A 20,567-nucleotide genomic window follows, 5' to 3' on the forward strand; every position below is an offset into this window, starting at 1 on the left:
GCTGACAGAAGTAAATATCAAAGTTAAAAAGAAAAAAAGTAATGGAATATTGAGCATTTTAAAAAAAATTAGTCACAACTGAACAATTTAGCACTGCTGAAGTTTGGAACTTTTACAACTAATGAACACATTAAAGTGAAAAGAAAGCCCATAAATTCTATTTTTTTTAAAAGAACATTTTTTCTTTGGAAAAAGAGAGTAATTTTTTCCTCTACACTACAGCATGTGGAGTTGCCACTACCTATTTTATTCTATTGTCACTAAGAGGTAGATAAACAAAAATGAATTGGTTATACATAAGGTCACATGTCCCCTTGTTTGACATGCAGTGAAGCTAACGTACTCCATGGGCACTGGCTGTTTAAGGAATAGCTGGGGGCTTCACCTGGGGGAGGAGTGGGTTTAATCAATGTGGAGTGAAACTAGGTTTTGTAGTTCACTGGAACGGATCTGATTAAAGGGACAGTGCCAGATTTCATTTTTTTAGTGGGTGAGAGATTCATCCTTAAAGCCAGTGGATTTTAGTTTGGGATGAATTGGGTGCATCTTTAAAAAGCATAATTTCCTTAACTCTTAACACACACTAAATAATTTTGTAAAGACCAGCTCTGCCCTGATTAATAGGCTGTGTAGTCCTATTCATTTCCCAAGATGTTAAATCTAAAGCGATTTCAGCTAAGAATCTAATTTGCGTTTCATTAATGATTTACTTTTTGCACTGTGGTCTGTTTGGCTGCTGTTTAGAATCAATTTAAGTTTTCAGTTCTTTCCCCACCAGCACGCTTGGTGCTGTTTTCAAGTGATTAAATATTTTTTTAAATTAAAGATTCCAGTAGAAATTTGTATCGGTGGGAACAGTTCTAGTTTGGCCAAATATTGCTTTTTGGGTCATGAAACCAACAGTGTGGGCCTGTGTTCACCTGACACCATCCCTTTAATCATTCACCGCTGAAGATCTCCGCTCCTTTAACTGATACACTGCACAGTTTACACCCTACCTGCTGCCTTTGGGAATGGGGACAATCACCTCTGTGGTGAGACGGCGTCAGGCTTTTTCTCCCCTCCCACAGGCCAGCTTTGAAAGCGGCCCAGCTTTGCCCGCCGCCGCTCCTGCCGTGTCACAAATGGACCGCATGTCCGAGAGGTAATAATCTTGAACAAATATTTAAAAAATTCTGTAATGTACAATAAAGCAGCAGGGTTCAAATGCATATTTAAATTAGGGATGGGCTGACTTTTAAAGGGTTCTGATTATCACCCTCCCAGCCAGATGTTTAGCTGAACTTCAGGGGCCCAGGTGGCACCACAGCTGGTATGTCCTACCCTCCCCAGGCCCTGGCTCCCACAAACCTGCTGTGTCGTTTTGACTCAGCAGGCTACTCCACCTTCTCTTACCAGGTCTCTTCTAGGGAGTGGAGGGGTGGCACTTTCTCCCTCCTTCCCAGTATTCCTTCAGAGGAGAGCCTGAGCCCTACCTCTGATGCTGCAGGAGCCAAAGGATCAGCTGCTGGGTTTGTCTTAACCGCCACAGCACTGGATTTCAGAGGTTCTTGAGAGTGCCCAGGGGGAAAATCTCCATGAGGTTGGCGGGATCTGACCTACATTGACTGGTGTCTATTTTACGGTGATGGGATAATCATCGCCCGCCAGAGAGGCTCCCATTGCACCAAAGCAGGCTTCTTAGTCAGACTCCTAGAAATGAGACGCCAGTAGTGGAAAAGGAGGAGCCATCATCTGTTCTCCTGCTTCACCAGCAAGAAGATCCCACAGTGAGCGGGAGGGGTAGTAAACTGCCCAACCACTCCTTCTCCCTCCAGGAAACCTACCACTGCGGAGGATGGAGGGGAGACCCTTCTCTAAGCTTTCAGGAAAGGTTCTGTTCAGGGCTTATTTCTGAGGCTGGGCAAAGCTGCAGGTTGGATATGCCCATCCTCTCCCATCTATCATTCAAATCTTATTGTAAGGTTTGAGGTAGTTAGCACATGTAAATTTCAAGCTTGCAGCACCTGCATGTTCTCAGGAATAAAATGATTCGAGAGCCTCTCACTTATTTCATTCGCTCTGTATTTTACAAACTGACTTAAAAAAAGGGGTGGGGGCAGGTCCGATTCAGCCGAATCCTAAACAATACTGTAAGGGCCTGCTCCGAAGCCCACTGCAGTCTTTATTGACTGCCAATGGGTTTTGGATGAGAACCTCAGGCTGGGATTGTCAAAGGAGTTAGACATCTGGGCCAATATTTTCAAGTCACTCACCTTGACACTGGAAAGGGCCTGATTTTAAGACAGTGCTGAGCCCCTGCCTTCTGAAAACTGGGTCTCCTCTAAGATGTCCCAGCTTGGACACCCAGTAATTGAGGCATCTAAAAAATCGCAAGTCGCTTCTGACAATTTTGGCCTTCAATTCCCTAGCAAAACCCCAGCTGAAATTAACAGTAGCACTGCTGATATATTCACAGGCCAACTGGTTTGTTCATTCCTTCCAGACCAGTCTCAAGAAAAGAGTGAATTAGGGTGTCAAAAACATTATCTGTGCCCTCTCAGGAGCATACGTGTTTCACAGGATCGCACCGATTTCATTCAAAAGAAAAAAAAAGGAAAAAAGAAAAAAAATAAACCTCTCGGTTACTATATGCTTTAAAAAAAGAAGACAGTTCCAAAAAAATAAAAAAAGCCTATGAGGTGTGTACCATTTCAAGGGAACAGTAAAGCAGATCCTATAATTTTTTTAAAAAAATTAAATTAAAAAAAGTCTTCAACTGTCTCATACCAAGTCTGCGTTTCTGATATTTTTTTTCCCCCAGAATCTAAAAATAATCAAAATATTTGGAGCTAAACGTTTAAAAAAAAAAAAAAATTTTTTTTCTGGTACTATATTATTAATGTTTACTGTCTTTTTCTTGCTAAAAAACCAAACCAAAACCAAAATCTAATGCCCAGGAAACATAAAATGTAGCTTAAAGGCAGTTTCTTTTTAATATTTACACTGAACTTTAGTTTATTTTAACTCCTTAAAAACCTTCCAAGTATGTCAATTTGGTTAGGTTGCAATTATCACTGCCAGCAAAGGAGCACATCGTCTGCCATAGCTGCTGAACCATAGCTATGTGTTTTTAATTGCCGAGAAAGTGTTCAGAGCTCAGAAGAGAAAAATACTGCGCAGGTTGGTTTAGTCATTTTTGCCCCTTGCTGAATGGCATGACAAGATTATGATAGCACTAGCTAGGTGAATCCAAAACTATAGCGTTGTTTTAGTTACTCCTAATAATAATACTTTGCACTCTATATGGCACTGAGGATTGCAAAGTGCTTGAAAAAGATTAATTTGTTAATCCTCACAACAGCCCTGTGAGGTAGGTATCATTATACCCATTCCACAGGTGGGTAAAACTGAGGCACAGAGAAGTGGATTTTTTTTTTTCTTGCCCCTAGGCCACAAAGCAAGTCAGTGACCATGCTGGGCACAGAACCCTGTCTTCTAACCACTAGACTGCACTGCTTCCTCATTTAAATTCTACACCTTGGAGCTACCTAATGCATTGGAGCCTCCCCCGTCCTCCAGAATGAACCCAGATTCTGTCCCACTTTTTATTCCCCTCAAGTTTAAAACCTAGGGAACATTTTCAAACCCTTTGAAAAGGATCTACAGAAACCAAACCAACCAAATTCACTCTTAGTCGAGGAAATGTGCATGCTTGAGAAACTCTGCTTCTTCTGCTATCATAAAAATGAAGCGCCAGCTCAGAAGAGATGAGATATTTCTCTGCTCCTCACCCTGTCCAAAGCCAGCCCTGGCTCTACAGAGGATGATGCTCCTGGTAATACTTCCTTTCTGATTTCAAACCTAAAGATCCTGCCACTTAACAAGGGTTTGCCTCCAGGGCTTCTGGTGCCTGTTGAACTTTAACAGGCCTGTTGAGGGATTGCTCTTGTTTCTTTTTAATTCTTGGTTGACTAGAAATGTATTGCATCATCAGATCCCTTTTCCTTGTTATTCATTTAGGCCTGGGTCAAAGCTCAGTCAAGTCTCCTTCCATTGACTTCACTGGGCTTTGCAGCTGGTCCAAAGGGCTCCTTGCATAACACTGTAGTCTAGGCTGGTGCCAGAGAAATACAGTAGGTGCATAGTACAAGAAACTGCACAGGACAGGCCTGTTGCTTACTAGGAATAACTTCGCTGATACTCAAAGCAACTCGGCTATGCAGAGTTCTGCACTGGGAGACTTAGCTCTCTCTGACTCCTTAAACAGGTGCCTAAGACCCATCAGAGTCAACAGGACTTAAGCCTGTGTAAGTGCTTTCCTGAATCAGGGCCTCAGGGAGGAGATAAGTGATTTGCATAAGTCCACGGTGTAGAAACAGAATTCAAACTCAGGAGATCCTAGCTCCTTAGCCTGTCCAGAAACTATTAGGCAATGCTTTCTTCCTTAATGGAAACTTATTTCTAAAGCATTGATCTCAGCAGAGTAATCACAACTGATCTTAAAAGATACGAGGAGTGACAAAGATGCCCCCTTGAACATATAGAAAAAGTATTAAAATGGTGCAATGCTTCTAAACATTTTACGGGGTTAGGCCTGTATTATGGAAAACACCAGAGGTTCCCACTGAATAATCAAACTCTGGGTAAGTGGCAGGACCCCCTCAATAGAACACTGCAACAATCAGATTTACAGTACTGTGGGTTTGTTTGTTTTTTACTCTTGATGATACAGTTTGAACCAGTTATCAAAAATGCTTGCTGTTGGAAAATACTATTCACCGATGTCTGAATAAACTGTTCTGTGAAAGTCTGTAAAAGGTAGAGCCAGAGATTTAAAGAAGTAGGAAACCATTTTTCGTAGGACAAGATGATTTGATTTTTTTTCTTTTACCTGCGTTTGTCAACTGCATCAACTTGAAATCTATTCCACATCTTTCCTGTCTTGTAACTTTCTGTCTTCAGAGGAGACAGGTGCAAGGAGTCAGAAATGAAGGCCTTGACTACCCAAATCTTCCAGTGGTAAAAAGCAGAATTAGCATCCTGCTTTCTCCTCACTTGGGCTTTGGAATGTGTCACCCACTCAAGCGGGATTTTTAACTCTTGCTTTGTTTGTTTGACATTCCCTGTCTCTACAGAAAAAGGGTCATTACTTCTTTAAAGCTGCATACATTTAGGGGCTTTGATCCAGCGTTCTCCATGCACCCAGAATTCCCACTGAGTTTTGGGGGCACGGGACGCAGGTTCAGCCTCTTTAGAATGGATTTTACCACCACGGATCTTTTAACATGACATTCTAAAAAAAGGGTTAATTTCTGCAGGTACAATAAAAAAGTAGCAAGATGTGATTAAAAATGTGAACCTTTCTAATAGCGATAGCTGGGTTCACATCTCTCTCTCTCTCTCTCTATTTTTTTTCCTTGTTGTCTGCATGTATAAAATTTTGGCTCCCATTTCTCTCTCTCTCTCTTTTTAATTATTTGTTTATCCTCGGTAAAACTGAGGCAATCTCTGTAAAATACTTAAAGCATCATAGTGGAGAAGATGGTCTGATGCTGACTATTTAGATACAGGAGGCCGATCCATTTGGGTTGGATAGTGAAGTATTTAGACTACTTGGAATTACCACAGCGGGCCAAATTTGTGAAACATACCAGTCAGCCCCTCCACATGCCAAATTTCATTGCTGATTTCAATGGCTAGGAATTATTGCTTGATAGCAAAATCCATTCTACTCTCTTGCCCTTTCATGAAATGTTTCTAATCTAAGGCTCTTTAACAGTTTGGGTACTTGATGGCGTTGGGTTAAGCGTAGACTTTATTCCAATGGCTAGTCAAAAAAAAAAAAATTCCAATCAAAAAGGTGGTGGGTTCTAACCATCAAAATCATAGATGAATTTCTACAGCCAATCACTCTTGCATCACAGTGAAATTAACCACCCTGCTTTAAAAGGCCAAAAATCAGCGGCTGCCATCTTTTCCACTATGTCTGAAATTTCTGTCGTTCTCAATAGAGAGCTCATAACACTTGGTTACCTGCACATAACTCCTGGCTCATAAGAAATTATGAAACGTAACTTCTCTTTTCATTAAAAAAATAAAATATTCAAGACTATCAGCTTTTATATAAAATATCAGCAAGCCCCAAAAACAAAACAAAAAACAATGGCTGAGGTAACTTTATACCTTGAGGTAGCTTTTTTTTTTTTCTCTTTTCTTACTCTTTTTTTTCCTTGTTGCTAAACACACACAGCAATACCTGACTTTCCCCACATCTTCTTGTTGTTGCAATGTTTAAAGGACAGTAACTGCTTGTATGTTCCCTTTATCAAAACTAGCAAGCATTCCTGCAGCTGCGTAATCCAAATTCAAAGACGGTCATAACTCAGGCTATGTCTACACTATGCGATAGCAGCTTATGTAGCCAGACCTGGGCTAGCATCTAGCTAGCTAGCATGGTGAAAAATAGCAATGAAGATAGGGGGCCGTACACCTCAGTGTGGTCTCCCTCGGTACGTACTTGCATTGCTATCCTGTGCCACTGAATCTTCACTGCTATTTTTAGTGGTGCCAGCTAGCTTGAAGCTAGCGTGGGCACGCCAAACCAAGCTGCAATCACATCTCTGATTGCAGTGTAGCTATAACCTAAGCAAGATTTACAAAGGAATGCACCAGCAGAACAAAAGGTCTGGTCTCCCCTACAAAAACAAATCAATGCAAGGGTGGTTCCCGGCTCGCTTCTCAGAGCCTAGATAGATCATCAAATTCCAATAGCCCCCCCATCCTCTGGCTACACAGGCAGAGTTGTTCTCAGTTATACTCTGCTTCTCCCAATTCTCCTCTGTCCTGCACTTCATGAGAGCAGAATCAGTGTAAAACGCTAACAGATCAGAGCGGCCGCGATTGCATAAGGGCCGAAGGCAACGGAATACCAGCCCCGCTGACTCCCGTGGATTTAACTCTGCTTTTACACCGGTGTTATGGAGCGCAGCATTGTAAATCTTGTGTTAAACAACAGACTTCAATGGAGTCTCTCTAGATTTACCCTGGAGTCATGGAGAGCAGGAGCTGACCCCTATAAATCCTCCTGCTTGTATTGAAGTCACTTCCGCCTGACCTCAGTGGTGCAGGCTTGGGCCTGAAGGCTGCCTATCCCCAGCTTGTTCAGTGCTGTGTGGGTGAAGGGTAAAGCAGCACTTCAGGGGCTGCTTTCAGCTCATAAGCCATGCCTAGGGAAGACGAGACCTTGCCTTGCCTCTAAGATGCCATCACAGCAGTTACTGTCCCTTCCAAATACTCATATAAAAATCATTAAAATATATTTAAAATATAAAAATCCACATAAGAGTGACTGGATTCAGTAACCATATTACATTCTTTTGACGTATATATTTGGTTTTGTCTCATGAAAAGAAGGTATTTTTTTACTGCAGAAAAGTTTTGCTTGAAGGTTTACATTTTTTTTTAAATGTGCCAAATTTCAGGAATTCCCCCACCACCTAGAGAGACTAAAGGGAAAAGTAAAAGACAAATAACCCCAGGAGAGTGTATTTGAATTGGGATCCTTGTTCCTAGTTAGCTTATAAACCTTTCCTGGGTGTTTTCAAAGATTCTATCCTTTTCTGTTTAGGCTGCAATTATCAGAGGCCAGTGGGAATTGGGTGCTCAAATCCCATTGGATGCCTCCTGTCTGCAGTGAGGTGAGCAGGTGCCTGATGATGATTATAATAATACCTAGATTTTATCATCAGTAAATGTCAAAGTATTTGCAATGTCAAAGCATTTGTAGATGGAGAAACTGAGGCACAAACACTTCCCCAAGGTCACCCACCAGGCTACTCGCAGAGGGGGGAATAGAACAGGAGCTCTCACCCTTTTTCTTTCTGAAGCCTCCTCAACATGCTATAAAAACTCCACGGCCCACCTATACCACAACAAATGTTTTTCTGCATATGAGATCCAGGGCTAGAGTTAGGGGGTAGCAAGCAGGGCAATTGCCCGGGGCCTCACGCCACAAGGGGCCCCATGAAGCTAAGTTGCTCAGGCTTCGGCTTCAGCCCTGAGTGGTGGGGCTCAGGGCCCCAGGCTTCTGCCTCACGTGGTAGGACTTGGGCTTTCTGCCCTTGGCACCAGCAAGTCTAACACTGGCCCTGCTGGGCGGACTCCCTGAAACCTGCTCGCTGCCCCAGAGAGGGCCCCAGTCCCCTGGCTGAGAACTGCTGGAATAGAATACAAGTGTCCTGTCTTAGTGCAGTGATCTATCCACTAGAAAGCACTGCCTCCCAGGCGTGAGCCTGTCAATTCATTTCTGTAGGAGCTTCCAGGTTTTGGCCTCTCTTGAGGTGTGAAGCCCTGCCTTTGGTTGGACACCTGACACTCTCAGGGTTGGTTAAAAATCCTGGCCTTAGTGTTTTTTTTTAAAATAAGATGATTATTAAATAGAGGAAGGTTTAATCCCTTTTCCTACAAAGCAATTTTTTGGGGTGGGGGGTGTCATTGTTTAAAAGAGGGAGGGACCAGAACTTTTTTCCTCGGGTGATTTCATTCTTGTGAATAGTGTCACTTGGTAGGATGGGGCGTCATGCCTGGTTCTTTCCAGTGCTGATCACCCAGAAAGGTTACTGTTTAGGTTTGCCTGTGCTAGGGTTAGCTTTGGCATTTCTCCCCAATTCTGCAATCATTTCATAGGCTTAGTTTAAAAAATAAAATTAAAAAAAAAAAAGTCATCCTGGAAAATATAGCTGCTCTCCTGTCTTATAAGGCTTTGCAAAGTCATTGCACTGAGTTTGGTACACAATGGAAGAGAGTTCTCTTTCCTCCATCGTGTTCTCGGATGTTCTAAGACTGATCAGTGCAGGATTCCGGTGTTATCTGAGTTCATTTTGTTCTAAAACCTTCACCCACGCTAGATTTTACTGCGAATGGGAGTAGGAACCATCCTATCTTTCGGAATTTCTAAAATCAGCACTAAGAAAAGTTACTTTGCGCTAAGGATTTTTTTGTTCTTTTGTTTTTAAATCAGTCTCATTTCTATGTGTAACGTGATGGCCAGAAAGCCGCACCCTGGAACTCTTCTACGAAGGGTATGAGGGTACCACAAGTTTGGGGTGGACTGGCCCACAAAAGTCAACTTAAATGAGCATCTATGTTGCATCTGCTGCAGTGCGGGAGGTGGTGGGAGGGGACGGACTATTTCAAATTTTAATTGCTACGCCCTAGATTCACTGCAGCGCTGCAGCAAGGGATGATGGAACCTCCATTGCTGGGCGCTGGCCAATCACAGCAGCAAGAGGATGTTGGGGGTGACACACACCGCAGCACATGTTGCTTCATTTAAGCAGCCTTTGCGGCATATAGATTGTTTAGCTAATTGATCTTTTTTTTTTTCTTTTTCTTTTTTTTTTAAAATGTAGGCATCTACCTTAGAAGCCAATCAAACTGCCTTTTAATCTCAGTCTGGTCATGAAAAGTTATCATCTGTCTACGGTAACTGATTCCCAGCCACTCTTAAGCCTGGCATCGACTCATTCACTTTCCAATTTTTGTCACAGTCGTCGCGTGCTAGCTGCTCTTATTTCCTCCGTGCTTGCGTCTGACCGCTCTGTCCCTTCTGATGCTGCTGTTTCACTTGGGCCAGGATATCGCGTATCTTGCGCTGCGCCATCTGGGGGAAGAGGAGCCGCAGCAGAGTTAGCAATAGGCAGCGTGGTCTAGTGCTCAGAGGGCGGGACTGGGCGTTAGAAGATCCTGCCTCAGTGCACTTCTTCGCTCCTCGCCCCCCCTTTTGTCTCTTTAGACTAGTGGTTCTCAAACTGTGGGTCAGGACCCCAAAGTGGGTGGCGACCCTATTTTAATGGGGTCACCAGGGTTGGTGTAGACTTGCTGAACCCAGGGCTGAAGCCTAAGCCCAAGACCCACCACACAGCCCTGGGTGTCAGGCCTCAGGTTACAGGCCCCCCGCCTGGGATGAAGTCCAGGGCAGCAGGGCTCAGATGGGCTCAGGCTTCAGTCCCCCTGCCTGGGGCCCTGTCGTAATTTTTGTTGTCAGAAGCGGGTCCTGGTACAATGAAGGCTGAGAACCCCTGATTTAGACTAAGTTCTGGGGCAGAGCAGGGACAGTCTCTCACTCTACATCTGTACAGCCCCTAGCACAATGTGACGCTGATCCTGGCTGCTACAGCTGTACAGCAGAAGAGAGAGAGCAAGCAGTGGTCGCAGTTTGGAATGTAATATATGTTAGTCTAGTGGTATCCAATCTTTTTACGCCCAAGATCACTTTTTGAATTTAAAGGCAACCGAAGATCTACCCCGCCCCTTCACTGAGGCCCCACCCTGCTCACTCCCCCATCCCCTCCATCGCTCGCTCTCCCCCACCCTCACTTACTTTCACTGGGTTGGGGTTCAGGAGGGGGTGCGGGCTCTGGGCTAGCTCTTTGGGGCTGAGACCATGTCCAGCCCATTGGTCGCACAGTTCCGGCACAAGGGGGCCTCAATCCTGAACGGACCCTTTGGGGCCTCTCCAATACAATATTAAATAAATAAGTCTAGTAAAAATGCTCGCCCTTTCATTGGCACCTTCCACCGGAGGATCTCCAAAGCGCTTTACGACCATTACTGAGCTAAGCCTCAAAAAACTCTGCAGCTAGGTTCCATTATCTCTGTTTTACACATGCAGAAACTGAGACACAGAGTGGGGACATGATCTGCCCATGGTCACACAAGGAGTTAGTGGCAGAGAAAGAACGAGAACTCGGGGGTCCTGCGAAGGTGATAACTGATGTCAATTAATTTCTTTAGGAACTTGTCTCTTCTGGTCTTAGCCTCTCTTGAGGCTCAGAGGTTCCCTCTGCTGGTGGTAGGTCACTTCAATTGTAGGACCATGGACTACCCTGTCCTCTCCCCTCAGTGATGGTGCATGCACAGATACAAACACACAACTGCAGGCAGCTAGCAGGACTTTACAAGTTCCCATCTGCCTCCTGCATTCTCTCCTCCCTCCCAGCACAAGCCCTGCACAGGGAGAGATTCCGTTCTCCATACCTGGCTGGCATAGAAGTGTCCAATGATTTTTACGATGACTTGCTCATTCTCATCAGGAGTCTGGTCCCGCGGCACCACCACCTCTGCTGCCGTCAAGTTCTGCAGTTCGTTGACCTACAGGAAAGCAGCAGAGCCCACTCTGTTACTGCACCATTTCAGGAAGAAGAATTTAAAAAAAAACAAATAAACAAAAACAAACCTGCCCCCCTAGATTTTGCATTTCTCCAGTTGGCAAAAAATAATAAGAATTAAAAAATCATTCCCCACCACCACCCTGGACTTTGCATGGAGCTCAGAATGCATCAGAGCCGCCCTCCTCATGGGGACAGTAACTAGGACTAGCTTGTAAAATCAAGGATGCTCACAGACTGGCTGTGCTGACGGCCTCCTCTCTGCCTTCATACTTGTCCAGGGGAGCAGCAATTGAACCTTGGATCTTGGGATAACCCCACCTCCTCTATGGCTCCGCCCTTGCTTCACCCTCTCCTGTGGGTTACCAGCTGTTTCTTCCTTGTGCTTGACCTGACCCTCCTGCCTTCCACACTGGTATGTGGGAGGAGAACAATCCCCTGCTAGGTCAGCAGAGGAACTGGAAAACAGAAGCACCAGCAAAACCCCCCTCCAAGCAATAGTCCACCCAGATCTGCCTCACAGCATCCCCTCCTCTCTTCCCTCAGTGACGGCTTCCTAGCCATGACAGCCAATCCTCAAAAGCTTCCACACCTGGGGATGAACCAGCCCCCTAACTCCTTCTCCCTGCAGCCCTGATTCTCTCTCTCTCCTTGCTTTCACTTACAGTTTTGCCTCCTTTGCCGATAACTCTCCCTGCGGCCGAGGCAGGGACTCTAATGTGCGTCTCCAGCTTCACTTCTTCTTTAGGCCCAAAAAAGTTTTCCTCCTTGAGTTTGCCGTAAATTCGTCCTTGTGCCTGTGAGAGGGGGTGAGGAATGTGGTTAAACTTGGCTTGTGATCTCTGGATCTCCTGGGGCTTTTTCTCCCTCTGGCCTCGGGGCACAAAGTTATGGATGGGGCCAGACCAACCTGAGCTCTGGTCTCCTTACACTATTGCTAGAACAGCAACTGGGAGATAAACTGGGAGATACAGTCCTGCAGCTCTCTAAGGCTGAGGGTTCTCAACTGCGTGGGCAAATAGGTGTTGGGGGCTTGCATGGGAGGGGGATCCCACTAAAGAAAATGGGATCCCAGTAAGGAAATGGCTGAGAACCATTGCTCTAAGGGGCATTTTAAAAAAAAAAAAAGCCTTAAGAAACAAAATACTAAGCTGCCCAGACACCATGGCAATGGGTGCCCATGTGAGAAAGGGAGTGACACTACACTCAGGAATGCCAATCCCAGGATGCATGGCCACCCAGACCTCCTACCCTTTTCTATCTAGAGTTATAGAAATGTGGGGCTGGAAGGGACCTTGAGAGGTCCTCTAGTCCAGCTCCCTGAGCTGAGGCAGGACCAAGTGAACCTAAACCATCCCTGACTGGTGTCTGTCCAACCTGTTCTTAGAAATCTCCAATGATGGTGGTTCCACAGCCGCCCTAGGTTCTCTCTTCCAGTGCTTAACCATTAGAAAGTTTCTCTTAATATCTAACCTAAATCTCCCTTGCTGCAGATTTAGCCCATTTCTTCTTGTCTTACCTTCAGTGAACACGGGAGAACAAATGATCACAGTCCTCTTTGTAATAAACCCATAACCTATTTGAAGACTGTTATCAGCCCTCCTCTTCTTTTCTCAAGACTAAACGTGCTCCATTGTTTTAAGCTTTCCTCCTAGGTCAGGTTTGTTAAACCTTTCATCATTTTGGTTGCTCTCTTCTGGATCCTCTTTCTAAGAAAGAGACCCCAGTGAAGAAACATCTGCTCATAGTGGCTTTGTTCAGTATGGACCAAAGCAAACTAAGAAACCCAGTCCTTAGGTCCCCAGAGTCACCTCCACGCAGACTTTCTGTACATTGCTTGTAGACTGGAAGACCTTTAGGGCCTGTAACTAAGTTACTTTTCTGTTGATAAAGCACCTAGTACAAAGATATCCCAACTGGATTAGGGCATCTGGACACTTGTGGGGATATTTTTAAAGGCACCAGGGGCTAGCTCCCCGTTCTGCCTTTGAAAAATTAACCCCTGATGCTGATTAATCCTTAATTAACAATCAGAATGGGACCCTATTGATTTCATCCTTAGTCAGATCGATAGAACTTTCTCCATAAGGGGGAAGGGCCCAGGGAGGCAAAGTGACTTGCCCAAGGTCATTCAGCAAGTTAGCGGCAGGTCTTCTGACTGCCACGCCTGTGCTCTAGCCACTGGACCATGCTGCCTCAAAGAACAAACACTTCACAGAGTACGCTCAAAAAATAAATAATTATATCTAGCGCTTGGTGGAACCATCGCATCTCTAGCACTGGGCTTTGGCCTTGTCTGCGCTGGGATTTGCGGCTCTAGTCTAGGTAATCCGTATTATGGGCCACTCCTAGCGTGTGGTTTGCACGGGTGTTTCAAACTGGGGAGAGCTGCACTGGTGAAGGTCACACAGGCACTAGGCAGCTACCCCCTGGGCTAAAATTCTCATGCAGACTAAGCCTGTGGGGATTGTAGCAATGGAGGAAGGAACCTTGAACTGAGCTTCTGGCGGGCCAGTGATTATAACCATGCGCACTTTGGAATCCGGCGTCTCGGGTGGTGCGATCTGAAAGGGAGAAGGGGAGACAATTTTAACACAGGAGAGGGAAGCATCAGGGAGAAGGTGGTTTCCTCCCCGCCCCATGCCCTGCTTGCCGTTGCTATTCTATCCTTTCCACTGCATTAAACAAACAGGAATGGAGGGAGATCCCAGCCTTGAGAGCACCGAGCACGCAGGATGAGCCATGCTAGTGAATTCCCGGCCGGATATAAAATCTCGGTAGGATTGGGGAGGGAGGGCTGGGGCTCTAAACTGAATCACCTCCCAAGGTCTCCAGCTCAAGGGGCATAAGGGAGACGGGCAGAGCGCTGTCGTTGAAAGTCTAATTGGAAAAGAAAATCCCTGGGAATTATCCTTAAGCCAGGCAGAGCTGGGTCACTAATGGGCTACGGAGCCTTTGGTCCCCTTCTATAAGCTGCCAAACAATAGAGACTGCAACCCATTGTCATCTGGTGGTTCTCCAGAGATCGACATGTAATGAGTTTGCCAGATCTCAGCCCAGCTCCTAGCCGACAAAGTGTCCACATCACAGAAATCGCCACCACTGTTGACATTAATTGGCTCCCTTCACGTCGGCGGGACTCAGCCAAGGCCGAGGACCGGATGGGTGGCGAGGACTGAAAACGAAGGCATTGTGGGCCCCGGGGGAAGCATGTAGTGGTGCTGCAGCTGTTCTGGGGAGAAACCTTTAGAGCTGCCGGCCCAGCCCTTTTCCCCGCCAGCACTAAATGTACGGCCAGTTGTTTGCTCAGAGCTAACCCATCAGAAGGGCTAATCGGGGTTACTGGACCATTGGCTGCCTGCCTTGCAGCCGGCTGCATTTTACTCTCTAAAGGTAAATGCCGTTCGCGGCTGCAGCAAAGCCGCCTTGGAAAGGCTACCTTGATGGAGGCGCTCGCAAATCTGGAGAGCTGTTTAATGTGCTGTCCTTTCTTGCCGATGATCGCGCCGACTGCCTGCGCGGGGATGAAGACGTGCACCGTCTCTTGCTCTGGGGGCTGCCAGCAGAATGCTCAGTATTACTGTTAAGGGTCAAATTCAGTTGGACAGATCCAAACAAAGCAAACTGCCTAATGTAGCAGGCACAAAGCCAGCGGGGCTGCTAGACGGGCAGTGTGTGTCCTCAGGATCCACGGACCGTCTGCAGTGAGTCAAAGCCAGGGCCAGACAGACAGACACCCTGGGTGTCAGCCGGGATCAAGCCCGGGACCCTCAACAGCGAGGATCTACTCCTGCAAAGGGCTGGGAGCCTCCTGCAAGGTGCAGGGCTGAGAGTGTACAGCACCTTCCAGGAGGAGAACGAACCACGAAATAGTAGTGGGCTCGTCTGTGCCAGTCGCCACTAGAGGGAGACACAGACACTCAGCCCGTGATTTGCACTTTGGAAGAGTTGGATCCATACAGTCATTTCCCTGATTGCAGGGAGCCCACGGCACCAGGGGCTGCTGGTCCTTCATTTTCTCTTCTTTGGAGGGGTGGGGGAGTATCTGCATTTCATCACACATCCCAGCTGTGCTGCAGCCAAGTCGAGCCACTCGCTGTGTTACAAGGAAGCCCAGAGGCCAAACATCCCCATTTCGTCCCTTTTCGAAGGAGCTCTCCAGACCGGGCACCCAAACGTGCACCCGAGCTACAAGGGAGTCTGTGAGTGGAGTTCAACCCACGTCTCAGATAGGAGCCCTCCACATTCTTGGCCTGTAAAACCAGGCAACCCAAACCCGTCTCTGGGTACAATAGAACCAGGCCAGGATCACACACACAGGGCTTGGGGAATTATCACCTGAAAGCTAGCCAGAGCACGCCCAGTCCCGTTCACCCCCAGGACTGCCACGTTCCTCGGTGCTACTAGACGCTCTCCCTAAACAAGTGGGACTGAGTCAAGAACCATGGCATCTGCCTACCATGAAGGAGTTATATGGCGCTGCCCCAGAGATGCTGCTTGGAGGTGGTGGCACCGCGTTGGAAGAAGCCGGGAAGAGTCCAACAGCAGCCAAGTTAAGGCCGGGGATCAGATGAGACTGCAGCTGAGGGAATGAGAGACAGGGATAAGACGGGGAGGGAAACAGAGGTATGTTGTTATTGGGATCACAGCGGGGGCGAGGGGGGAGGCTCATGGGCATCAGGGACTGAACCCAGAAGTGGAACAAACTGCCAGGGGCGGCTGAGAGACGTTCGCCGTCTGCTGGAAGAGAAGGTGGTGACATGCCAGGCTCACCGATGCTGCTGATGCCAGCACTGCTCGGTGCACACACCCAGTTTTCTCCCCAGTGGCAGGCGGCTCCTCGGCTCCACGGCCAGGGGAGAGAAACACCGAGCCTTGGTGTCCCAAGGCGGGGAAGGGGGAAATGGCCCTCTTTGATACTCACGCTCATGGCAGCCACGTCGTTTTCGTAAGCTTCCCTCACTTTCTTCATGATCTCCTGCTCGGCTTTGCAGCAGTTCTCGATGGAGCCCTTCACCGTGATCGTCCTTTCAGGGTTGTAGAGAGTCAGATCCTGCAGACTGGAAGCAGGGGGATCCATCAGAGAGAGAGAGAAAGTGTGCCGCCGGCAGCCCCCGCACCCTGATTCGCTGCCGCCACGGCACAGCAATACCTGCATGGATCTGATGCAACATCCAGGGCTTCGTGACTCACCTTACGCATTGACCCAGGGCCTCCAAAGCTAAGAGCTGGAGCTGCCACTGTTTTTGAGCTTACGAGCCACAGCTCCCTAGATGGAGCTGCAACAGACTCACATCCTCTGCGGATCGGTACCGCTGCGCGACACACACACAGTGGGCTACAGTTGCGTGCGCAGAGAAATGAACCCGCTGGGACTCAGTTCTTCAAGAGAAGTTAAGAGAGCCTGAATCAAACAGGTGTCCCACTCAACGAGAGCTGTGTAATGGCATGTGCTCCCCCGCTCTTGTTCCCCTCGCCCCCAATTCTGCTGCCTCCTCCTGTGTGTAGGTATTGCCATGCCATTCGTTTATAGCGCTCGCCCCACTTCCCATGTGAATGCAACAACTCTTCTTACGGCGTCAGTCAGCTCCACAACCCCCTTCTCCCACAGAAGGGGAGAGATCTCTCCCCCAGGACACTACCCTTACTCTGGTACTGCTAGCCCCCACTTCCCCCTCCCCCAATTCCTTCCTGGTTTCATCTTCTACCCCACCAGGCCAGGGCTACACTTAAAAGTTATGTTGACCCAGCTATATCGCTCAAGGAGGTGAAAAAGTCATCCTCCACCCTGCCCCCCGAACAACACAGTTAAGCCAACTTAATCCCTGACATAGGCAGCACTCGGAAGAATTCATCCATCGACATAGTCACTGCCTCCCGGGGATGTGGATTCACTACAGCGACGGGACAGGTTCTCCCATTGCTGCAGAAAGGGTCTACACTGCCCCAGTGAATGGGGTAATTAGCTCTCCTCAGACCAGGCTGATCTGGTAATTAGCCCCTCCTTGCCTCAGTCAGGCCATCTCCGAGGGAAACTAACTGGAGCTCCAGGGACCAGAGTGCTAAAAGCTCTGCTCGGGAACGTTTTGGGGGGGGGGAGGAGGAGGAGAGAGACTTACGACGAGATGGTGATTTTCGTCTCTGTGTCCTGTTCCACCTTCTTCAGGTTCCGCCCCTCTTTGCCGATCAGCCGCCCCACAAAGTTATTATGGGCCAGGATCTTCAAGGGAACCTCGTCAGCTCTTGAGAAAGAGGAAAGGGAATGAAAACCCTGCAATGGCAGAGGTGGGGAGTGGGTGTGGCTGAGCGGGCACTTGCTAGGCCCATGGGGGAAGATCCTGTAGGGACCGGCTGGGTATATTCGAGCAGCCCATTGGCTGCATCGCCAGCACAGAATCAGGGAGTCTCAGTCAGGCCCCTGATGGCCCCCATGCTTCCAAAGTGCAGAACGGACCTTACATGTGGGGGAGAGTCAAGACCTCCCATTTGGTTTCACGTCGGGGCTAGTTTTCTAACGTACAGACACTGACATCTAAAGCGTGGGGGGTATCAGGCTGGGAACTGCCTTTCCCCCAGCATCCTGTGGCCTGAAGGAGCGGACCTGGGTAGCTTTGCAGGATCTCAGGTGGGTGGCCAAAAAGCCTGGTGGCTGCAGTGCCTGTGGATAAGTCCAGCCCTGAGCTGTTTGTTACCCTCTTTCCTGGACAGGGCCTCTTCAGAAGTATTTCAAGCCCCATGAGCTAAATCCCATTGGCCCCTGCAACATCCTCTAGGGAAACCTCCCACTTCCAAAGGTGCTACTAAGACATCACAGTGCAGTGAGTCCACAAAGGGGGAGCAGACGGGGGGATGAGACCTCCTGTGTACAGCCAGGAAGCTGAAAGCCTTACGTCTTGGTGTCTTTTGCCTCCTTCTGCATAATCTCCAAGATCATCTTGCAGGCCGCCGAGCAGCCCTCGGGGGTGGAATGGATGCTGATGGCTTTCTCCGCTGCTCCCGCGTTCTCCTTCCTGTGCACGTCGATTCTGCATGGGCACAAAACACACAACAGTGAAACACACACACTGGGCATTCTGCTCCGTGACCTTTGAATGGCTTGAATCCCTGTTGGTGAGCGAGGCTGATCTTGCTTGAAATCTGAGCCCTCTCTTGAGGGCGGCCCAGAACCGGGTCAAGAACAGCACAATGCAGGGTTTGCTCAATAACAGGCTGACCTGGAACAAGTGCTTGGGGCCGTACGGATCAGAATCTAGTCTCTGAATTCTTAGGCTCTACGGCTGTCTTGGACAAAAGTGTAATGGAAACCAACAGCTGGAAGTTAAAGCCAAGAAAATTCAACTTAAGGCACCGATTTTTAACTGGGTGAGGGTAGAACAAACCACCAAGAGAAAAGGTAGATTCTCCATCCCTGGATGTCTTCAGATCAAGCCTGGAGGTCTTTACAGCAGATGTGCTTTAGTCAAACCCGCTCAATGCGGGAGTAACTTGGTGAAATTATCTAGCCCGGGCTAGACAGGAGATCTGACTAGATGATCTAATGATCCCTTCTGGCTTTAAAAATCTATGGTTCTGAATGGAAGACCCAGGCTGTTTCAGAACACTGCAGGGAGCAGGGTGGGACCCCAGTTACAACTGGATGTCCTAGGAGAGGGGAAAGAAATGGGAAGGTTCACAGAGCACAGCCCACATCTGTAGGTGGATGGCGGTGGGGAAGAGCTGTTCGGTCTCTGTCTCCATTTGCTAAGGGATGGAGGAGACAGATGCAGCCTGGGTGGGGATAACGGAGGATTGGAGGCTCCAGGGTAATTCTTACAACTTAATAATACCAGTCCTTCCCCCCCACCATGAAAAATCCAGCCCCTTACACCCACACGGCCAATGCTCTGAACTCCTCCCCCACGACAGCGTGTAAAGCAGCCCTTTCAGACTAGAGGCAGGGGACAGATAGACAGGGAGGCAGGCAGGAGCAGGCGGGACTCACTTGGACTGAGTCTGCTTGGTGATGTTGCGGATGGTGGCCCCCTCCTTGCCGATGATGGCCCCCACGTACTGCGTGGGCACCAGGAGTCGGAGTGGGATGTCCACCGGCTGCTGCTTTACGGGCGCTCCTGCAGCAACAGGCGAGCCCTGCCTGGGGGCCCCCCGCGTGCCAAAGCCGCCCCGCCTCCCGTTCTCAGGCCCCTGCATGGACTGTTCGTCGGGGATGTAGGAGACTTTCAGTGCATGGTTTTCCAGCTGGTGCCCATTCAGTTTCATGATCGCCCTGATGCAGAGAGAGAGGAAGAACATCCCAAGTTATCTCTGGCTCTTCTGGCCATTCATTCCCTGCTACGTCAGGTGTGATGTTCAGAGATCACCCAGTGCAAAAGGTGTTTGCAAAAGCATTGCTTTATTCCAGTGTCCGGTTCCAACTGGCTGGGCATAACAATATGATCTTCATAGCCTCCTGCCCAGACTCTCTGTCTGGGAAGTTCAGCCCTTAAAGTCACAGACCTCAACACCATAGAAGGCACCAGAACTCACGGCAGTCAGGCCATCACTTGACTTTGTAAGTGGATGGGGGGTGTCTTTAAGTTGATCATTCTGGCTTGAGGACTATATCAATCCAAGTTATGGAATGAAAACACAAAATGGCCAGATTAATTCCTGGTATAAATCCCCACCCGCCACACACTGAAGCTGCCCCAATGATGAATTCTGGCCTATTTTTTAATCAATTTCTCTCATTTTAAAAAGCTGTCTGCAGTTTCACAATGCTACCAATAGATGGCACTACCCGCATAAGCAAGAACCATCCATGCTACAACCCCATCTATCCAACTCATTCAAACATCAGAACATGTGGAAGTGTCCCACTTTCCCCAGTTAACCTGAACCCTCGTTTATCCTAAAAGTCTTTGATACTCCAACCCCCGTGAAACGTAGGATGACCAGACTTCCTGATGTTATCAGGACTTTCCTGATATTAGGGGTTTGTCTTATATAGGCAACTTCACCCCCGAAAAAAGTGTCCCAATTTTTCGCACTTGCTATCTGCTCACCCTAGCGAAACGTCCCCTATAAATGGTGCCACACCAGATGTGTATGGTTCCTTATACATGTTAAATGCCATTCAGTGGGAGATTTGCTGAGCTCAGACTGGTTGGATTATCAGAAAGGAGATAAGGAAGTGACCCGATTACAGTCTATAAGGACCTTTGTGGGGAGAAGATATCAGATACTAAAGGGTGGAGAATGGCATAACAAGAATTAGCACCTGGAAGTTAAAGCCAGGCAAATTCAACTTAGAAATAATGCACAGAATTTTTAACAGGGAGGGTGATTAACCAATGGAACAAACTATCCAGGGAAGAGGTCGATTCTCCATCGTTTGAGATTTTCAGATCACTACTGGATGCATTTATGGAAGATGAGCTT

General features: G+C 47.7%; 1 protein-coding gene across 2 annotated transcripts in view; it reads right to left on the reverse strand.

Annotated features, from left to right (window-relative positions):
• Nucleotides 1–2,774: 2,774 nt before the first annotated feature.
• Nucleotides 2,775–20,567, reverse strand: part of IGF2BP1 (insulin like growth factor 2 mRNA binding protein 1) — a 58,704-nt gene continuing 40,911 nt past the window's right edge. Inside the window, exons 1-10 of one of the 2 annotated variants that reach the window (XM_050935184.1) lie at nucleotides 19,132–19,406; nucleotides 18,041–18,175; nucleotides 17,270–17,392; nucleotides 16,075–16,210; nucleotides 15,610–15,732; nucleotides 14,590–14,706; nucleotides 13,640–13,714; nucleotides 11,816–11,947; nucleotides 11,020–11,133; nucleotides 2,775–9,643 (exon numbers count right to left, since the gene is read on the reverse strand). In XM_050935184.1, coding sequence (XP_050791141.1) covers nucleotides 9,551–9,643; nucleotides 11,020–11,133; nucleotides 11,816–11,947; nucleotides 13,640–13,714; nucleotides 14,590–14,706; nucleotides 15,610–15,732; nucleotides 16,075–16,210; nucleotides 17,270–17,392; nucleotides 18,041–18,175; nucleotides 19,132–19,406 — 1,323 coding nt within the window. In that variant the 3' untranslated portion in view covers nucleotides 2,775–9,550. Of the gene's footprint in view, nucleotides 9,644–11,019; nucleotides 11,134–11,815; nucleotides 11,948–13,639; nucleotides 13,715–14,589; nucleotides 14,707–15,609; nucleotides 15,733–15,987; nucleotides 16,211–17,269; nucleotides 17,393–18,040; nucleotides 18,176–19,131; nucleotides 19,414–20,567 lie in introns of those variants that run through there. The other variant, XM_050935183.1, reaches the window with a different exon arrangement.

Source organism: Gopherus flavomarginatus, chromosome 25 (genome assembly GCF_025201925.1).
Source record: "Gopherus flavomarginatus isolate rGopFla2 chromosome 25, rGopFla2.mat.asm, whole genome shotgun sequence".
NCBI lineage: Eukaryota > Metazoa > Chordata > Testudines > Testudinidae > Gopherus > Gopherus flavomarginatus.